The sequence below is a fragment of the Acomys minous genome, assembly GCF_964271855.1.
Source record: "Acomys minous genome assembly, chromosome: 19".
NCBI classification, from domain to species: domain Eukaryota; kingdom Metazoa; phylum Chordata; class Mammalia; order Rodentia; family Muridae; genus Acomys; species Acomys minous.
The window spans coordinates 42916100-42935543 of record NC_140499.1 but is presented as its reverse complement, the minus strand read 5'-3'; the positions used below and the strand labels follow the sequence as shown (position 1 = coordinate 42935543).

Genomic DNA, 19444 nt, shown 5'->3' with positions numbered 1-19444 from the left:
GATGATCCACAATCAAAGGGTTTCTGCACCCTTGATTGTTTTATTCTCACACCTCAGAAAGAGTATGTGGGTGGAAATAATGGACTTCAGGGAAGGATGCTTGTAAGCATCTCTCTACAAGTCATTTCCACAGGTTCTGTGACACTGCAGCGAAAGCTAATCATTTCTCAATAATTATCACCCACCATCTGAATACAATTAACTAACATACTATCTTAAGGCTATATTGTGTCTGGAACATAGAAACAAAACTAGGGCTTGGTTTTCACAAGACACATTCTTTAATACTGTCTTAGAAGTACAGGCTATTATGAAGGTCACTCAACTTTTATCATAAGTAAGAGTCATATTTACTTAGTCACTAATCTACTTGCATGCCACATAATAATAGGACTAATGTTAGTTATCATGTAACTAGAAGATAATGGCATATCATGGGTCTTAAAGGTGCATTTACACTTTGACTTAGAAGCTTTGCTTCCAGGAATTTTTTTTGAAAGACAGAATTGAATGTTTATACAGTAATTACTTATTTTATATGTACGAGAACCTTGCTTGTATATACGAGTGTGTGTGTGCACTGCATTTGTGTCTAGAGCCTACGGAGGCCAAATGAGGGTGGTGGATCCCTGGACCTGGAGTTAGGGCAGCTGTAAGCCACCATGCAGATGCTGGGAACTGATTTTCGTCCTCTGCAAGAGTGACAAGTGTCCTTAACCACTGAGCAATCTCTCCAGGCAGTAATTAAAAAATATTATTACAAGAAGAAAACAGCCTAATCATTCAAGAGAATGTTTCAGAATGTCTACCTAGGGAAATACATTATAACTACTGAAAATGAAATCATAGAAAGACATTTATTGGCATGCAAGGATTCACATGACACTATAGGATTTTAAAAGGTTATACATTATTTGCAGTGTATTATAATTTAATTAAATTTAATGTATTTATTCATAAAATTTTTAATATTGTAAACCAAATAAATATGAACATTGATTCTAATTTTTTTCACATTTCCTTTTTTTGTAGTAAGCAACAAGCAATTGTATAGGAAAGGAAAGCAGTTTTTAAACACTCAAAAGAAAAAAAATAGTACTTTTAGATTTAAACAGCACAGAAAGTTCATCATTGTTCGTTATATAGATTCTTTTAGTTTGCTTTCTGTTCCTGTGATAAAATATTCTGACCAAAGCAACTTGGGATGGAAAAGCTTTATTTGGCTTACACTTCCATATCACAGTTCCTCACAGAGGGAACTGGAGGCAGGAACTGATGCAGATGCCGTGGAGGGATGCAGCCATGACTTGCTCAATTTGCTCTTATAAGCCAGGACCACCTGACCAAGGATGACATCCACACAATGGCATGGACTCCCCCACATCAATCTAGAAAGCAGTCCACAGATTTGCCTATAGGCCCATCTGATGGAGGCATTTTCTCAGTAGAAATTCCCTCTTCCTAAATAACTCTAGTTTGCACATGTTTGACAAAAACTGACCAACACACCAACTTTCAAGTCTAGCTTCTAAAATTTCCCTCATGATCTGACTTAGGAGATTCAAGACAAACTGAGGACAAGAAAATATTAGGGTTGTTTTCTTGGGGGATGAAACTCCTCTGAGGACACTATGTGCTGTGTCTTCTTTCCCACATATCCTATTACTGACCATGAACTAGACAGCCAATACCCAGATTCAAGCAAGACATCTAGCTATCAATCTCCAGACCCTGTACTGACTAATGATGGGGGGGGCGGATCAGGAAATTTTTGTTCTGTGCTTGGTTGGTTCTTTGTGCCTTCTTGGTGATTTCCTTAATTAGGGCACAACCTGATTTGCATCCACTCCGGTAAGGACCTCCTGCCTCCCATTTCCAAGCAGGCTGTAGCAGAGACCCACCTACTAACCTAGATGCAGATTTACTTATAATATTAGTCATTGTTATTGTCACCAAGTTTTACCCACACTCTGCTATTTACTCTGTCAGGTACTTCCAAACATATTTCACCCAAACTCTTAACAACAATGTTGGAAGAGTAAAGCTATAATTATTCATTTTCTAGATAAAGAAAAATGTTGCCTAAGATTATATAGGTAGGAAGACATAGCATCCAAATGAGAAGCCAGTTCTACTTGCATCTTCTAGTAATTCAGCGGTTCTTAAGCTGTGGGTCGTGGCCCTGTTGGGGGTCCCATATCAGATAGCCTGCATATCAGATATTTACATTATAATTCATAATAGCAGCAAAATTACAGTTATAAAGTAGCAATGAAATAGTTTTTGCTTGGGGTCACCACAACATGAGGAACTGCATTAAAGAGTGCAGCATTAGGAAGGTTGAGAACCACTATTAAATATAATTGTTTAAATAATAATATTTAAGTGATTTTGATGATTGTCTTTGAGGAAAGAGTTCAGGTGGCCACTGGTACGTGTTCCTAGACCTGAAAACATGATTTCAAGAAGTTAACGCCAACCCACTGTCCAGCCACAGAAGTGATTTGCCACAAGTCAATGCTCTTGGCTGCTGATAGCAAGGATGCCCAAGGCATCACCTAAGGCCTCGTGTGTCCAGCTTCCTGCTGGCTCGCTACCTCTCAGCCTCTGCAAGCCTCAGAACCCTATATCGAAAACGAAGTTGATAATACTTGTCATCAGTGTCTGATCTGTGAGTATGGGATGAGATAGTGTATGTGTACACACTTCCCAATGCATGAAGATCAAGAAGTCCTGATTTCATACCTGAATACTAACTGCTTCTGCCCCAACCCTGGCAGTGTACCTTTTATAAGTGATTTGCAAAAGACAGAGTGAGATTTTACAGATGTGTAGAAACCTGAATGTGAAGAAGTCCCACGGGTAGCGCTTCCCCAAGTTTACCACTATTAAGTCCCAAAGAAAACCATTGGCTCAGTGCCCCCATCTCCTGTCTAATGCCTCTGACTTAATGTTTCCATGCTAGGGGCAGAAGGTCTTTGCCACAGGACTTAACCCTCCAGTGAGTTGATGTTACTCACTTTGGTTTCTGCTCCACGGAAGCAAATTAGAGCTTTGGCAGTGAGTTAATACACATTTTGTTTTAACTCCATGTGAGAGCTGGCACAATTCTTCAAAAATAGTACAACAAGGCTTAGGAATATAGTAGCATGAGGGCTAATCTTTTTTTCTTTTTTATTAATTCATTCATATTACATCTCAATTGTTATCCCATCCTTCTATCTTCTCATTTCTCCTTCCCTCTTTCCCCTTACTCCCTTCCCCTATGACTGTGACTGAGGGGGACCTCCTCCCCCTGTATATGCTCATAGGGTATCAAGTCTCTTCTTGGTAGCCTGCTATTCTTCCTCTGAGTGCCACCAGGCCTCCCAGGCCTGACCCAGGCACGTGGTCAAATATGGGGCACCAGAGTTCGTGTGAAAGTCAGTCCCTACTCTTCACTCAACTGTGGAAAATGTCCTGTCCATTGGCTAGATCTGGGTAGGGGTTCAATGTTTACTGCATGTATAGTGCTTGGCTGGTGCCATGGTTTGAGCAGGGCCCCTGGGCCCAGATCTGCCCGTCATAATATTAAACAAAACAAAACCTAATATCTTAAGGTGAAGAGAAGAGATTTTTTCTTGACACTACTTTAAAATTAGGATAAGTTATAAAAGTGATATGGGGTCATGTTTAAAATTGTAAATGGTCCACATGAAGCAAAAGGCAGAACCCTCACTGCATATTTCTGCTTCCCTTTGATGATTTCTCATATGGACTTTGAACATCTTCAAGGATTACACAAGCGAGTGGCTATAAATATCTAGTTTAATACAATGCCACTCTTGTAGATGGCTCTTGTAAATGCCTTTCTTCTCTTGAAAGTTTGATTTTAGTTTTCACATCCATATGCATGGCTGTCACCATTTTAAACTTTCCTCAGCAGTATCTCATTACATGGCTAGGTCATAAATTATTGAAGTGTTTTTCTCTGGATTGGGATTTGGTTATTTATAGATTTTTAGCATCCTGGGCAATTTTTACCACATCTTCATTTAATTACGTGGTTATGTCAAGAAAATGTCACATATATGTATAAGTGCATGCCGATGTGTTTGCTGAATGAATGTGAATATGTGGGTGCATGTGTTCCAGTGTGTGCATATGGGGGCCAGAGCAAATGTCAAATGGGTTCTTCTCTCTTATTGCCTGGAGAGAGGGTCTCTGACTGAATTGGAAGATTGGGGTTTTTTTTTCCCAGCTAGGCTGGCTGGCCAACCAGCTCTTGGGAACTGCCTGTATCTTCTGTACCTGTAGCCTAACATAGGTCACTATGTTCCTCTAGCCTTGGGCAGGGAGTGCTAAGAACCATTGTCTTCTGGACATGCGTGCTCGCTGTACACATGAACACATAGCTACTGCGGTCACTTGCACAAGGCTACACCAGATCAATGTTGGGATCATAGGTACGTTCAGCAACCCCTGGCTCTTTTATGTGGGTTCTAGGGGTTCCAATCCAGCTTTCAGATCCTCCTGCTTGCAGAGCAAATGCTCTAACCCATTGATCTGTGTCTCCTGCCCCCTGCAGGGAGCTTCTCAAAGAAGTGACATCCGTAAGTCAAAAGTCACAAAGCCAGGTATAGTAAGTAGCCCATGACTACAATCCCAGCAGGGAGATCATTGCTGGTTTGAGGCCAGCCTGTGTTACATAGTGAGTCCCAGGCCAATCTGCGTTGTAAAGTGAGACAGTATCTTAAAGCATCAAATACTGTGCGTTTAAATATTGACATATATGAGTGCATTCTCTTGGTAGTTGTATTATTTTCTCTTCCCCTAACACAGAAATGAGGACCCTGTATGCAGATATAGATTTCATAAGGAACTAGACTACTAACCAGAGATACATGTTATGAATGACTCAGTGGACACTGGACTAAATGCCAATAGGCCTTGAGAATCAGAAGTGATAAATGTTTGACCTCAGGTATACTGGAAATCTCTAAACACTTTAGGAACCGTGTTGGAAAGAACTGAATTTCATAAAGGACTAACAGTCATGGTACCGGTACTGTGTGTCAGTACCATTCTAAGTGCACTGCCCACATTAAGGCGCCCATTTCTTCCAACACCTACAGGGAAGACACTGATATAGTTACAGATAAGAAAAAACAAGGCATAGAAAACTTAGGAAATCCCCAGGGTCACCCAGCTAACAAACGGTAGAGTTCAGTTTGAATTTAGAAAGCTCAGGCCCAGAGTCAGATACTTTAAACATTGTACATTATACCTCTGTGCTCCTAATGATGTGTTAGTCACATTACGAAAAACCCAGTCTGTGATGAGAGCAGCAGAAACACAAAGAAGAAAATATCATTCGCACCCCAGTGGTTTAAAGTGGCTTTATGCTGTATCCACCCTCATCAGAACTCCACTCCAACAGCCTGCTAGCATCCACCTAATCACATGCATATCCTTGTATATAACATACAGCGGCAATTTGCTTTTTCCCCCATGAAGTTCAAGGTTACTATGTTCCTCTAGCCTTGGGCAGGGAATGCTCAGAACCGTTGTCTTCTGGACATGTGCGCTCACTGTACACACAAATGCATAGCCACTACAGTCACTTACACAAGAGTACACCAGATGGCGCCAGTTAAAAAGTCAAGCATGAATAGAGAAGGCTGCTGGGGAAGGGAGAGTCTCTTTCCTTTGTGAGGGTGGCGCCTGGTTACTTGCCCATGTGCCAGTGGATGGCTCCAATACCTATGCTCACATTAGCAGTACTAACTGGACTCTGTGTACAAAAGAAAAAAATGCTAGCTCTAATTACCCAATGTTGACTGAAACTTTGCCTCTTCAGACATTGACAGAATTAATGTCTTCACATTCTAAACATGAATAATTCCACCTTGAAAAGAAGGGTATAGCTCGGCGATTAGGAAAAATCTACTTCATTGCAGAAACAGGTCATTAGAACTCAACAGTAACCTCAGTAAGAGCAGCATTACCCATCCACAAGTCTAGAATGTCCAATCCTGTATTTCCCATAACACATGAGAGCAGCAGCAGGAGGAAAAGCAACCAAGGAGAGTCTCCTCATGACCAGTCTCCCACTGGCACAGCATCTTAGAGCATAGGCCTGGGTTCAAAGATATCCTGGTACACCCCTCCACTACCACTGTGTGGACTTATCCTCACTAGCCTCATCTCTAAGTCCCCTAGAGGACCAGCATCCACAGGCTCTCACTAAGACTCAGACTGTCTAGTGCAGATCTCTATCCTAAAGTTTGTACATAAAGCACAGAATAACCTCAATCAAAAGATGCCCCCACTCCATCCATCATCACTTCCTCTCCCATGTTTTATTTCTTTTTATTTTGGTGAAAAAAGAAAAAAAAACCACCACGATATCTTATAGCTATATCTAAAACCAAAAGGAGGCTTGGCTTGTGAAAGTTCCATGCTACGGCTGTCAGAGCGGATATATACGCCAGGCAGCCATAGTTATGAACGGCCATCAGACCTGTTACCATCCTCTCAAAGTCAACTAGCGAGCAAACAACACCTCACCCGATGGTCTCTTTATCATCGCAGCTTGTTAGGCTCAGGCCAGTGCACATGGTTATTTAGTAAGCTTTGACAGTTAATTTGTTTTATCTCTTTAAAGTTTTCTTTCTTTATTTTGATTGTTTTCTGCTGCCGTGGGTAGAACCCAGGGCCTCATGTATAGTAACAAGCACTCTATCACTGAGGACTGGTCTCAGCCAGAAAAGTTTTTCTTTTTGTACATTATGATAGTAATGTAAAGTTAATTAAAGGCTTTTCCTGCACTGTACAATAAAACATGACAGGCTGGGTGAATATGCAAATTTGAAAATCAAGTCAATCAGTTTTAAGAGCAATTAAATATTTGCTCTGTGCACCCCAGATTACAGGGCAAATCTTTGTGAAACCCACTCTTCATGTCTGTTCTTGTAATTTATTTAGCATCCAGGCTTTCCTGTTATTCTCTTTCTGTTGGGTTTTCAATTGTATAGTATGTGACGATATTTAGTCTTCTTCTTCCTCGCCTGTGTTTGATCAACTCTTTGTCCTTTTGTTATTTAGGCAGCACAATGCAGCGGTGTAGATTCCCCTGTGAGAAGGTGAAACAGCTCATTGTCAACAGTGTTGACCTTTGTGTCTCCCCACAAAATGAACGGAGACCTTCAATTAGATGGGCTAGCCTGTACCAGCCTTGCTAGTCAAGATCAGGTCTGGATGAAGCCAGGATAACTTTGTACCAAAATAAAGTATAATGATGCAATTTGCTCACGCTGCCTCTTAGAAATATGTGGGTTCAAAGAAAATGTTTCCTTACAGTTGAATTTAGAAAGAGAAAAGTATATTTGGTCAGTAAAATAGGGGTATGAAAACATGACTTTTATTCCATACCCTAATCTTTTATTTAATGGAGTATTTTTTAAGGTCTCTCAATAGCAGTACATTTACAACTAACCAAAGTTTTGAGGAGATGAATAATAGTGCCTGAGATGTGTTCAATTGGATCAGCAGTTCTCAAGCTGTGGGTCATGGCCTTTACGTCAGATATTTACATTAAGATTCATAACAGTAGTAAAATTACAGTTATAATATCAAAAATAATTTTCTGGCGGGGTCACCACAACATGAGGAGCTGTATGAAAGGGTCACAGCATTAGGAAGGCTGAGAACCACTGAACAGGAGGCTCTGGGAACCAGGTAAGAGGGCGAGACATCTAGAACGCCATGCTTCAGGAGACACCAGTTCTAAGAGACGGAAGCGCCTTCGCTTCCGTGTCCCATACATCTTACCCTAAGTTCCTCTAGTGGACTCCATAGAGATACCGGTTTGTCAGAAAGAAGGTTACATACGTAACTCAGATCTCCTTCCAAAAGCCATACCTGGCATCACCTGTGGGAGAGGATGCCCTTAGTCCTGCTGTGACGTGATGTGCCAGGATGGGAGAAAGAGAGAGAGAGGGTGTAAGGGTGGGCCTGGGGGGAGGGGGGGGAGGGCGCTGCTAATGGATACTGTGCTTCCTCTTTATATGTTAAAGTTGTTGCCTTTTCTTTGTTTATTTGTCTATTTTATCAAAAATTCAGCTGGCTGTAGATGCATACCTGTGTGTATGTGCTCTATACCATTACATCAATCTATGTATGCTTTTATTGCAACACCATGATGTTTTTGTTGCTACACCTCTGTGGCATGTCTTGACATTAGGTATCAGCTTAATTGTAAAACTAAGCTATCTGGTCTCCAATCCAATCAGAGTCTTGAGAAGGAATAAAATTGATTACCTGAGTATACCCGAGTGCAGGTTAGTAGCTTCCCAAATGAGAAGATGGCAGCTACAGTTTACTACATGAGCAGTCACCCAAAACTCTCTATAACATTAAAGCATCATCTTCAGCCTTCTGGCCCAATATATCTGACAGACATACTTGTGAGGCAGGAACTATTGAGGACTTGCTTACCCTGTCTTAGCAGAGTTTGGCTGTCAACTCTGTCTGCATCCAAGTTTGCCCTTTTTTAGGCAGAATCCTGTCTGTGGCAGAAATGAGGACATTTTGTCCAGTGATTTGTTTGCCACATTTGAAGCCATTTGCATAAGGAGGTTCTTTGATGCTCATCATCCTCTTCGAGGTAGGCTGGGTGTTGCCAGGAGTCAACCTGTGTCATTGTCTATGAATCTTTAAAATAACAAAAACATTTAAAAATATTCTGTATGTCTCTGATGCTTTTGGAGATTTTATCTATTTTACCTTATCTTTCTATAAATTATATCTATCTATTGCACCCAAGATATATATTCTTGTGATAAAAATAGACTAGTAATAAAATAGAGCATGATTCGATCAACTAACAATTAACTTGTATGACTTATTTTATCTTAGACAGCCTATAATAGTACTTTCAAAGTATTGGAAGTAAACCTTGTATTACAATTGAGATATATGGGTATAATACCTCATATTAGAGTAATATGTATATATATATATATATATATATATATATATATATATATATATATATATATATAAAAATGTGTGTGAAGAATAATCTTAAATTTGAATTCTATATTAGTGGTTAAGATGTCTTTAGGTCTAGATAGATGTTTTAAGTTGATAATGATGAAATATGATAGAGATAGATTTACATTCAGAAGTTTAGATGCACCAAGATAGGAAAGATGTTTTCTTCAAGGCTACTAAATACAAATAGCCAAAACAGTAGGAATGTAACATTTATATAATTCCTGATTGTTTCATTAGTCTTCTTGCTATAGGTAGTTTATTGTATATATATATATGTAAAAAATAAACATACTTAATAAAAGATAAAAAATAAAAATAATTTAAAAAAGAAATTAGGTATCAGTATGTATGCCTCCAGTTTTGTTGTCTTAACTCAGCACAGCTGGAGCTCTTTGAGTCTCCTGCATCCATATGAATTTGGCATTTTTTCTAGAACTGTGGCGAATGCCATTGATATTATGTGGTTTTTACCAAATCTATAGTTTGCTGTTAATTCTCATTTCTATGAACAGAGGGGGGGTGCCTTTCCATGCTGTAGTGTCTTCTTCAGCCTCTTTATTTACTGACATAGAGTTTCATCATCAAGGCTTCACTAGGTTGGATCTAATACATTTTTAAGCTACTGTACTTTAGACTGTTTTGCTGATTTCTTTCTTGGTGAGTTCATTATTGGTGGAGAGCAAATCTCTATGGTTGTACATTGATTTTGTAGCCTGACACTTTGAAGAACCGCTTTTTCAGTTCTAAGAGTCTTTTGCTGAAATCTTCAGGGGTTTCCACGTACAAAATTATATCACCTGCAAGCAGGTACCATTTAGTGGAATCAAGAACTGAAATACAGGAGCACACCAAATTAAAAAGCTTCTTCAGCTGGGATATGGTGGCGAATGCCTGTAATCACAGCACTCAGGGAGGGAGAGGCAGACAGTCTCTGTGAGTTCGAGGCCAGCCTGCTCTACAATGTGAGTCCAGGACAACCAAGGCTACACAAAGAAACCCCGTCTGGAAAAAAAAAGCTTCTTCAAAGCAAAGGAAACTATTAAGACCCTTCTGAGTGTTATCTTCTCCTTATCCCTGACTTCAACTAATCTCAAAATCTTAAACACATACAACTACAAACTCACACTCACGCACACACATAAAGGCACACCTTGTATTTTTTCATCTTCCCCATTCTTTGTATACCTAGTTTAAGATCTCGTTTCCTTCTAACGTATAATTAAAATGGGCTTCTAGCAGGAGTCCTTCATCCAGCTGGTCTCCAGTCACCACAGCCTCTATACTATGGCCACAGTCACCCAAACTATTTTGATCACATCAAGGAAAGAGACAGTATACGGAATGGGAGAAAGTCTTTGCCAGATATTCAATTCCATACCATACAAAAAAAAACCTCATAAAGACCTTAACAATACAATAAATAATCTATTCAGCAAATGGATAAATTATCTGAGCAGGCATTTCTCAAAAGAAGAAACAAGAACCCTTGGTAACTATGTAGAAAGTGCTCAACAGCTTTAGAATAGAGAAATGCAGCTCAAGACTAAATTCCACCTAACTGCCACCAGGATGAATATTACATTTAAAAACGATAAATGCTGCTGGAGATAGAAAGAAAATGGGATTTTTTTTATACATTGTTGGTGCAGATATTAGTTGTTATAGTCACCATATGAAACATTATGGAAATTCTTACAAAACTATAATTAGAAGTACCTTATGATCCAGATGTACCACTCCTGGGCATATAACTAAGAGAAATGAGGTATGCATGCATAAGAAATGCCTGAATACTGGAAAAGCTTATTGTATCCCTACTCACAATAGGCAAGCTATGGAGTCAGTCTAAAAACACATCACTAGACAAACAGATTAAGATTACAGAGTACACATACCCAAAGGAGCATTGTTTTCCCATAATAGATAATAAAACTACATCATTTGCAGGAAAATGGATATAGCCAATGGCCATCATGTTAAATAAAGTGAGTCAGAAACAGAAAAGTGACTATGGCATGTGTTCTTGCAGATGAGATAACTAAAATTTAGGAAGACAACCTGAAAGTGGTAGAGAGATTACTAGGGACAGGGGATGGAGGAAGTAAGGTGGGAAGGGCAAGAATCATGAGAGGACGTCTGGGAGCTTAAATACAATTTAAATTACGTAACTTGTATGGATAGAAATGTCACATTGAAACCCATTAATATGTTCAATTAGCATGCACTAATAATTACATAAAATACAGTTTATAAAGAAATGCAATTAATTGAAGTCTGTAGATATGCAATGTTCAGATATGAATCAGTTGTTAAAGAAGTTAATTCTCTTCCTAGGAACTGCCAACCAGTGACAGAACACGACAGACACACAAGTCCTGGTCATTTCTTCCCAGCATGGGATGCCAATAATACGGTATAAAACCATTCAATGGCCATTTTCATTTCTTCTCTTTCATCTTTATTGTTCTATGAACCATTTAGTGTACTAAGGCTCTTATCATTTCTTCCCAGAGGATGAAAATGACATATCTAGTAAACAACTAGGCATGCCAGCTGGTAACTGGAATTAGACACGAGGTGATGCATCCCAATGATTATGCTCTGTAATGATCAGAAGACTTGACTCTGGAGTCGAGGTTCAAATCCAGGCTCGTCCATTTGTCCATTATGCAACCATACAAGCTCTATGACTTCTGGGTATCTCATGTACAGGATGGGACTATTAACAGTGACCGGAGGCTGTGTGAGATAATTTATTTAAATTACTTAGCACAGGCGCTGAAATGAGAAGGTTCACCAATTAAAAGCATTTGCTGCTTTTGCAGAAGACCCAGGTTCAGTTCCCAACACCCTCATGGTGGCTCACAACAGCCTGTCACCCCAGTTGCAGGGGACCTGACGGCCTCTTCTGACCTCTGAATGCACTGCACATACATTCACTCAGGTATACACACACACACATAAAATAAATAGACAAATCTTCAAGACACAATACTTACACAGTGCACGTCCCACATATGACAGATAGAAGAACATGCTCAACAAAGAGTAATTAAACATCACACACACACACATAGGCACGCATGCCAGATCCTGTTTCAGAAAGCTGTTCACTTCCTTCTATTAAGGCAAATGAAGATAATTAAAAACACTTTGAAATAATTTTCACAATGTGTTTCTCAGTTCCATTTCCTATTACTTACAGTGCGGCTCCTCTCCACACGGTGCCCCACCTTCCTGTCCGCTGCTGTCATGTCTCTCTTCCCATCTTCTCTTCCTAGCCACCCCAAGTGGCTATTCATTCTCCTTTATAATCCTGTGAGGAGTTGCTCCCCACCACTAGTGTGACTGTCCTATCTGACAAAGCCTGCAGACGGTGCCATTTTGAAACCAGGTAAAACAAATGAGAAATAGGGTAAGGCTCAAACCGTGCTGAGGGGTTTGTGCCTTCATACACTGCTGCTAAGGAGAAAAATTCTTTCTTGCTTCTGAGGAAGAAAAACTTCCCCTCCCCACCCTTTTGTCCCAGACCAGGAAGCAGTTTGGAAGTGTGATGCTTAGTAGATGGTTAAAGAATGAATGATTTCAGATACATAGTAAATCAAGACGTTATATTTTTAACATACATAAGGCATAAAAAAGGAAATGTTTGGTCCTCAAATGAGGACACTATTACATAGGAGAAAGTGTCTTTTAATCACTTAAGTGTGGGATCCACATGAATGGGTTTTTATAAAATAAAGACTCAGTCGAGAAAGCATCTAAAAGTGAGTGAGAAGTCTTAATCAAGGGCAGATGGCAAACACTCTTTCTTTTCACTATTGAGTACATATTATACATCCTACCAAATAGCACAGAATGTTTCCACACAAGGCCATAAGAGCTCAGAAACTTGAAACCTCTTTTATTCCCATAAAACTAACTTCACACAAACTGCCAACTTCAGAAGTAGGGCAAAGTGTTTTATAATATGACGGAGTGCAAAAAATTGTTTTTTTACACTTCTTAATAACATACATTAGCATATTATAATATATGTAAAGTTGTACTGATTCTTCAACTGTCCTGGGCATTTAGATGAAACCATCACCATCTTATATTCAAAGGCTTATATTCAAAGGCAAGATTCTCACATGATAGTCTTAGATGTATTTCTAGAACTGGAATAAATAGTACCCAAAATAAAAACCAGTTATATACAGAGCAATATAAGAACATAACATCAAATGTTTCACACTGGTTTTTAAAGGCACCTAGTACTCGGTGCTGTTTTAAGAAACCACCCTTACATATTGAAATTCTCTATACTACTTTTAATAAACATTAATTGGACATGTCCAGTAAAAATCACTATTAAAAGTTATGCAATTAAAAATCACACATAGTTCTCTGTGAGTACACAGCTAAGTTCCAAAATACTAAATTATGAAAAATAAGAAGGAAAAGTGATATTCACACTAACTTTCAGGAATATTTATTTTTGTTATTATAACTAGATAAACTGTTACTGAAGTTTTCAATCATCTTAAATTCAAAGAAAATAAACATATTTTTATTTTATAGTCAATATCACGGAAAAAAATAATGATTAGTCAATAATAGAATAACGAGGCGATTTACCACCTTGTTTACACATACAAGAGACTGCCAGACAGCACAACACAGACTTAGACTTTCCCACTTGCCTGGTTATTATTTAAGAAGCCTCCGTTTTTCAAATACCCATACCAAAATGTAGACATTTAGGATGCTTGTTTGTAAAGATGCATTTTGTTTAATTTCTTAGAAAATAGCTTCTCTTTGTGGGTTCTGACTTGCTTACTTTCTCCTCTTTACAAGTAGTCGATACTTGTCTCCAAGAGCAAGAAAATCATGCAAAATGACCAGGATACAGAAGCAAGTTGCTATCACCTCGGTGAGCAATGCTCATGAGAAGTTGTTTTTATCTTGGGCGTACAACACACTACAGTCATAATTAGCTCACCACCACAGAGCACTCACACACATGGTCCTCAAACCAAGCCTTTTAAATAAAGTATTGGAAGTAGCTTTCTAGCATGAGGATTTGAAATAACAATTAAGCCTGCACCTTAAATCATTTGTCTCTATAACTAGAGGCGCAAGTCCCAAGAATGTAAATCTCACCCAATGAGACAGGGCTGCCGAGTGCATTATTAATTGCTAAGTAATTTCTTAATTTTAGAATCTAACTTCCAACACTAGGAAATAAGTACTGTGATTTATGTGAGTGCCCACACACTCATGCCGCTTTCTAGGGGTTCAACAACCACAGGCACATCCTGTGCACTGCGTAACTGTGATTCCTACAAGCCAAAACACATTACCGGATTCAGCTACAGCAAACCCACTCTGTCTACCTATCACGCGAGCACTAATATTTAGAGTAGCTAAAATGCCTGCGGAACACTGGAGTTCAACGTGTCCCCCTGGGCTTACTCCAGCGCACAGCCACATCTCTTCCCTCAGCGACTGCTGACTTTTAAGAAGGCAGGTGACATGGGGTGGAAATGCTCTGCAGCAACCAGGTAACTCTTCTCGGCAAATCTTCAAAACCTCAAGCCTCCTCCCCTTATACCACACACACACACACACACACACACACACACACACACACACACACACACACACCTCTTTCATTTGTTTTTTTTTGGGGGGGGGAAGGATTCGAATAGCTATCTAAAGCATGCCATCTGCATGGGTTTAAGAATGTATTTTTCTTATACTTGCTGCTGCTGTAGAAGATCTTTCCAGATCTGATTAGAAAACCTGGCTGCGCATAAAAAGTACTGCTTTCAACAAGACTCCTTTCGTGCTCCTTTAGTGAAAGCTGCCTGAACAGACATATGTGCACATAAATTACCCATATTTCTATACACATGCATACGTTAACAGGCATGCGTGCACACGCACACCAAGACCAGCAATTAATCCCCTGCTCTTTAAGCCCCCTTTCATAGGCTTTTTTGCATGCATGCTATTCAAAAGAGAAACCTTTAGAAAAACATGGTCAGCAGCTGCATCTAATGCACCCGAAAGTGGCATGTTAGAGAAGCAAATACGTTACCAGTCGCATTTTGAAGTTTCTAGAGCACCTGCAGGTAAAGAGGAGGCTGAATCAGAGGCTAGCGCACAGGGTTCCTCGGCAACGCAGAGCCCGATGTGCCTGTGGGGGAATGCAGAGCGTGTGTGAGGCTGGAAACCTTTGAGTTGAGCTCACTCTAAGCACTAGAGAGCCTCAAAGAGGAGAGAGAGAAAGGCAGCCCACAGACAGCGAGACGAGAACCTTCTGGCACCTCTCCAACTCAGGAATGAATTCTCTGTAATTTGGAGATGGATAGTTGATGGAATTGGAGAGAACTTGCATTTCCCAGTGAATTTGCTCAGCCACGCAGAAACGGGCAGGTAACAGACGAGCTCGTTTAAGAACAGCCATTCCGGGATCAGGCTCGAATAAAATATTAACATCAATTCTTGTTGGGAAAACATTAAAAGGGTACTCTGGCCAGCTCCCCCAGATGCCTTTACAAACTTCAAAATGGATTGTTCCATCGGCTATTTGTTGCACGTTTTACTAATCCCAGTGCATAGGTAAACTGGAAAATCTAATTCCTTTTATGTAGAAAACTGGATTCATTGCTTCTTTTTATAATGCAGTTTGCTCTTATAAATACATAGGTTTACTTACAGAGCTCTCATTTCTCCTGAAAAGCCACTACTGTTTAGTTCAGATAAAATGCTAAAAGGCTTATATACAGCTCTTCGTGAAGTAGAGGGGGGAAAAACCCTCATAACACTTAGAAGCTGAGCTGAGTACTGATATTTAAACAGAGTCTGAAGTGCAGAAAGCATAAAGAAAGAACCCCGAGCCACTAAGTGGCACATCAGAGGTACAGCCCTGCACATCCCTGAGCAGGCAGGGGGCTTACACCTATAAATATGTCTATAATTAAGGACAGGAAGAAAAGAGCTTCAGCAAATTAACTTCTTAAGGACAATAGCCACAAACTTGTTAGGCTTCCAAACAGGCTACTAAGTTCTGAGGAGCACTCATGGCCTTCACCTTCTTTGAAGAACTCAACCTCGGGCATAGAGCAGGGTCCGTGGGCAATGTGCTCTGGCAATCTATATTCAAATGTAATGAGTGGAGGACGATATTACCATGAGGGATGTTGTCATATTACATGGTGCCTGTGTGGCTTAACTACCCATCCAACCTTGCAAATGGCCATTTGGCTGGATTCAATAGTGAATATGCTATTGATGGGAGGACGGGTGGGGGGGCTGGTGGGGGAGGAGGAAGACTGATTTTATTTGTTTTACTACAAGAGCATCTTTGAGAGGCTCAGGGATAAAATGCTCCCAGGCTGAATGTGGGTGTAATTCTTTCCAAGGCCACACTTACCAGTAATAAATCTATAGCGGAATTAATGATGACCAATTAAGCTATTTATTGCTTTAACTCCTGAGTTCAAGGGCAGCTCAGTGTTTATGTTAATTGATAAGGAGTCCATGGCCAGACAGCTAAAGAAAGCTAGATTCACCTTTAAGCATGTTCAATAAACACATATTGCCTAGGGGCACGTCTAACCCTTCTCACAGTCCAGTGCTCCTTATTGTCCAGAAGTTTTTATTCCCCCTCTTGACCATTTGCTTCAAGCATTCATCCAAAAATATTTACTGAGGCAGATGCCAGGTACTGTGCAGAATACAATGACATGTCGACCCTCCTTCAGAGTTTGCTACTGTCAATGTCAGTGTAGACTGGGCAGGGGGCATCAGGATGACTCATGACTGCTGGTGCTCAAAGCAGCCCTCCTTCTTTCTTGGAATCACTCTTGATGGCAGTATGAGACAGGCAGAGCCATATGCATGCTCTGAGAATCTCCCTTCATGACTCTGATGGGACTTCTCTCACCTCCCGCAGATGTGACTTCAAGTCAAGATCATGGTGACAAAGCCTGGCGGCCATAAGAGGAGGAGCCAAGCCCGCCCATGGCTGTAAGACACAGTCAACAGAGTTACTTGAGCTGACCACTCTCTGGGTCATGGTGGGCTAGCCATTGGGAAATTTCATACAAAATCAGTGTGACCCAAGGCTTGAATCTGAAAAACCCTGAGTGAATTTGGAAGCCAAAGGTGAAGGCAAAAATAAAGCTTAAAACTTGTGGTTCATTTATACAACCTCTCTACCCACTGGCCCCTTTTTCTGTAGAACAAAAGGACAGACTGCAAGTCTATAATTATTTTACCAAAAAAATATAAGAGACCTCCTGCAACAGAGCCAATATATGCCACATGTGTGCTCTAGAGAGGGCAAGGCTTAGAACATGGGATGTGTGGCTAAGTGGTACCCAGTTGCAGCAAATTAAATCTGGTTAGGGAAAACCTTCCTCCTAAGAAGTGAGGGTCCCAACACTCATCAGAGTGACTTTCTATGCATTCCTATGAAAGCGTGCTGAGGACTCCACAGCATTAGCACTGCTCTATCTGCCAACTCCCACCATCCTTTGCTTCAGCAGCTGCCTCAGTCCTAATCACAGAGAGCATCCGGGTGAGTGGCAGATCTTAGAACTTCAGTTGTGTGGACACACGGATGGCCAGAAGCCAGGCTGCCACATGATGCCTCCAACAGATACTCTTAAAAGAAGTGCAAGGGCCTGGGAAGAGGGGTTCAGTACTCACAGAACTCTCTGCACTGGACAGGTCCCCTCTTACTAATTGCTGGTGACAAAAGATCACTCAGGCCATTCCTCAGAGGTGGAGGAAGAGAATTTGCCAGATAGTCTGCCCAGCCCAACACTCCATCTCTCTCTCTCTCTCTCTCTCTCTCTCTCTCTCTCTCTCTCTCTCTCTCTCTCTCTCTCACACACACACACACACACACACACACACACACACATACACACACACACACATACACACACACACACACTCACACACACACTCACACAGTGAGAATAAGAATAGTCCAGCACATAGGGCACCTTTGCCCTCTGTGATGAACACCACTTCATTCACTTGGGAAGAATCCAACCCTGATGGATGTCTTGAAGACAAAGACCATGTGATGAAGTGAAACATGAACCACCTTCTGTAATAACGCTATTTAAAAAAAAATAATGATTTTCTGTCTCCTCTTGCTTTCTTTTAAGAACACTGGGAAACCTTGAAACCAAAAGACAGAACAAAATGCAGTAATGTTCAATACAAAGAGATTAGAGACAGACGGGCCTGTGGTAAAAGACCGAATTCTCTATTTAGTTGCCTTGTGCCTTTGGGTGAGCCCCAGGCTAGTGATGTAACTCAGCTGACGGAGCCCTGCTTTGACCCCAGCATGACACAAAGCAGGAGCGGTGATGCAGGCCTCTAGGCCCAGCACTCAGGACGAGGAGGAGGATCCGAGTTCAAATCCTTCTTCCACTACTAGCAAGTTTGAGGCCAACCAAGCAGAATACAGGAGACCTTGCCTAAAAAAAATAAATAAAGTTCCTCTTGGTTTTCCCCTTTGTAAAAGAAACCAAAAGCTGACTTATGGAGTCATTGGGTGACTCAAAATATAAAAAGCATCTGAAAGATCCTAAATTACTCAAGAAATAGAAATCCATAACAAATTTCCACTTGCTTCTGATACCTGTGGCCTGTGGGCTCCTTGAAGGTGAGAACAAAGGTCTCTGTCACAATTCCTCACACCCAGAGTGACACAGTCCTCTACAAACTTTGCACATTTTTTTTGAACGCCTACCTACTGCCGTATTCTGGGCTAGGACACCAAGAACAAGTAGCAAGGAAAAGCGAGTGTGGCCTGTGTCCTCCTGTGACTCTCCATCTAGTGAGGCGAGGGAAGTTAAATGGTGCCATGAATAACTGAAAAAGGTAAATGAATTTGCTAATTAGTTCACCGTAAGCTTCTTAGGTTTTTTGTTCATAATGACCCAGACAATGTCAAGGACACAAATAGAAGAAAATCTGTGAGTGCTTTGGGTAATTATCTTCAAACCTGGGGACTCTGGCTGATGGACTAGCCCTCATTAAATGGGGGATTTTTCCCAAGAACAGTCCCCTGAGAGCCATCACAGCAGCCCGGGCAACCCTTTGATCTGTCACACCATCCCGCCCATCCTACCAACAGGCAAACAAGCTCTGGCTCCTGACCTCATCGGTTTGCATTCTAAGATACAATAACATGGTGAGGGTTCTGGTTTTCTGTTTGTTTGTCTGTTTTGTTTGCTGTTTTGGTTTTTGCGACAGAGATTTTAATTAAATTTCCAGAGGCCCAGCCAAAAGTATTTTTCTAAGAGAAGCAATATCTGATTTTGGAGATATAGAACGTCTTATGACAGAGATCTCATACACTGCGATGTATGGCAAACAGTGACATAAGCAC

At 40.6% G+C, this 19444-nt stretch overlaps 1 protein-coding gene across 1 annotated transcript in view; it reads right to left on the bottom strand.

Annotated features, from left to right (window-relative positions):
• Positions 1-15251, bottom strand: part of LOC311590602 (IQCJ-SCHIP1 readthrough transcript protein) — a 735649-nt gene extending 720398 nt beyond the window's left edge. The window contains exon 1 of the mRNA XM_084769751.1: positions 15125-15251. Coding sequence (XP_084625877.1) covers positions 15125-15133 — 9 coding nt within the window. The 5' untranslated portion in view covers positions 15134-15251. The remainder of the gene's footprint in view (positions 1-15124) is intronic.
• Between the last annotated feature and the right edge of the window lie 4193 nt (positions 15252-19444).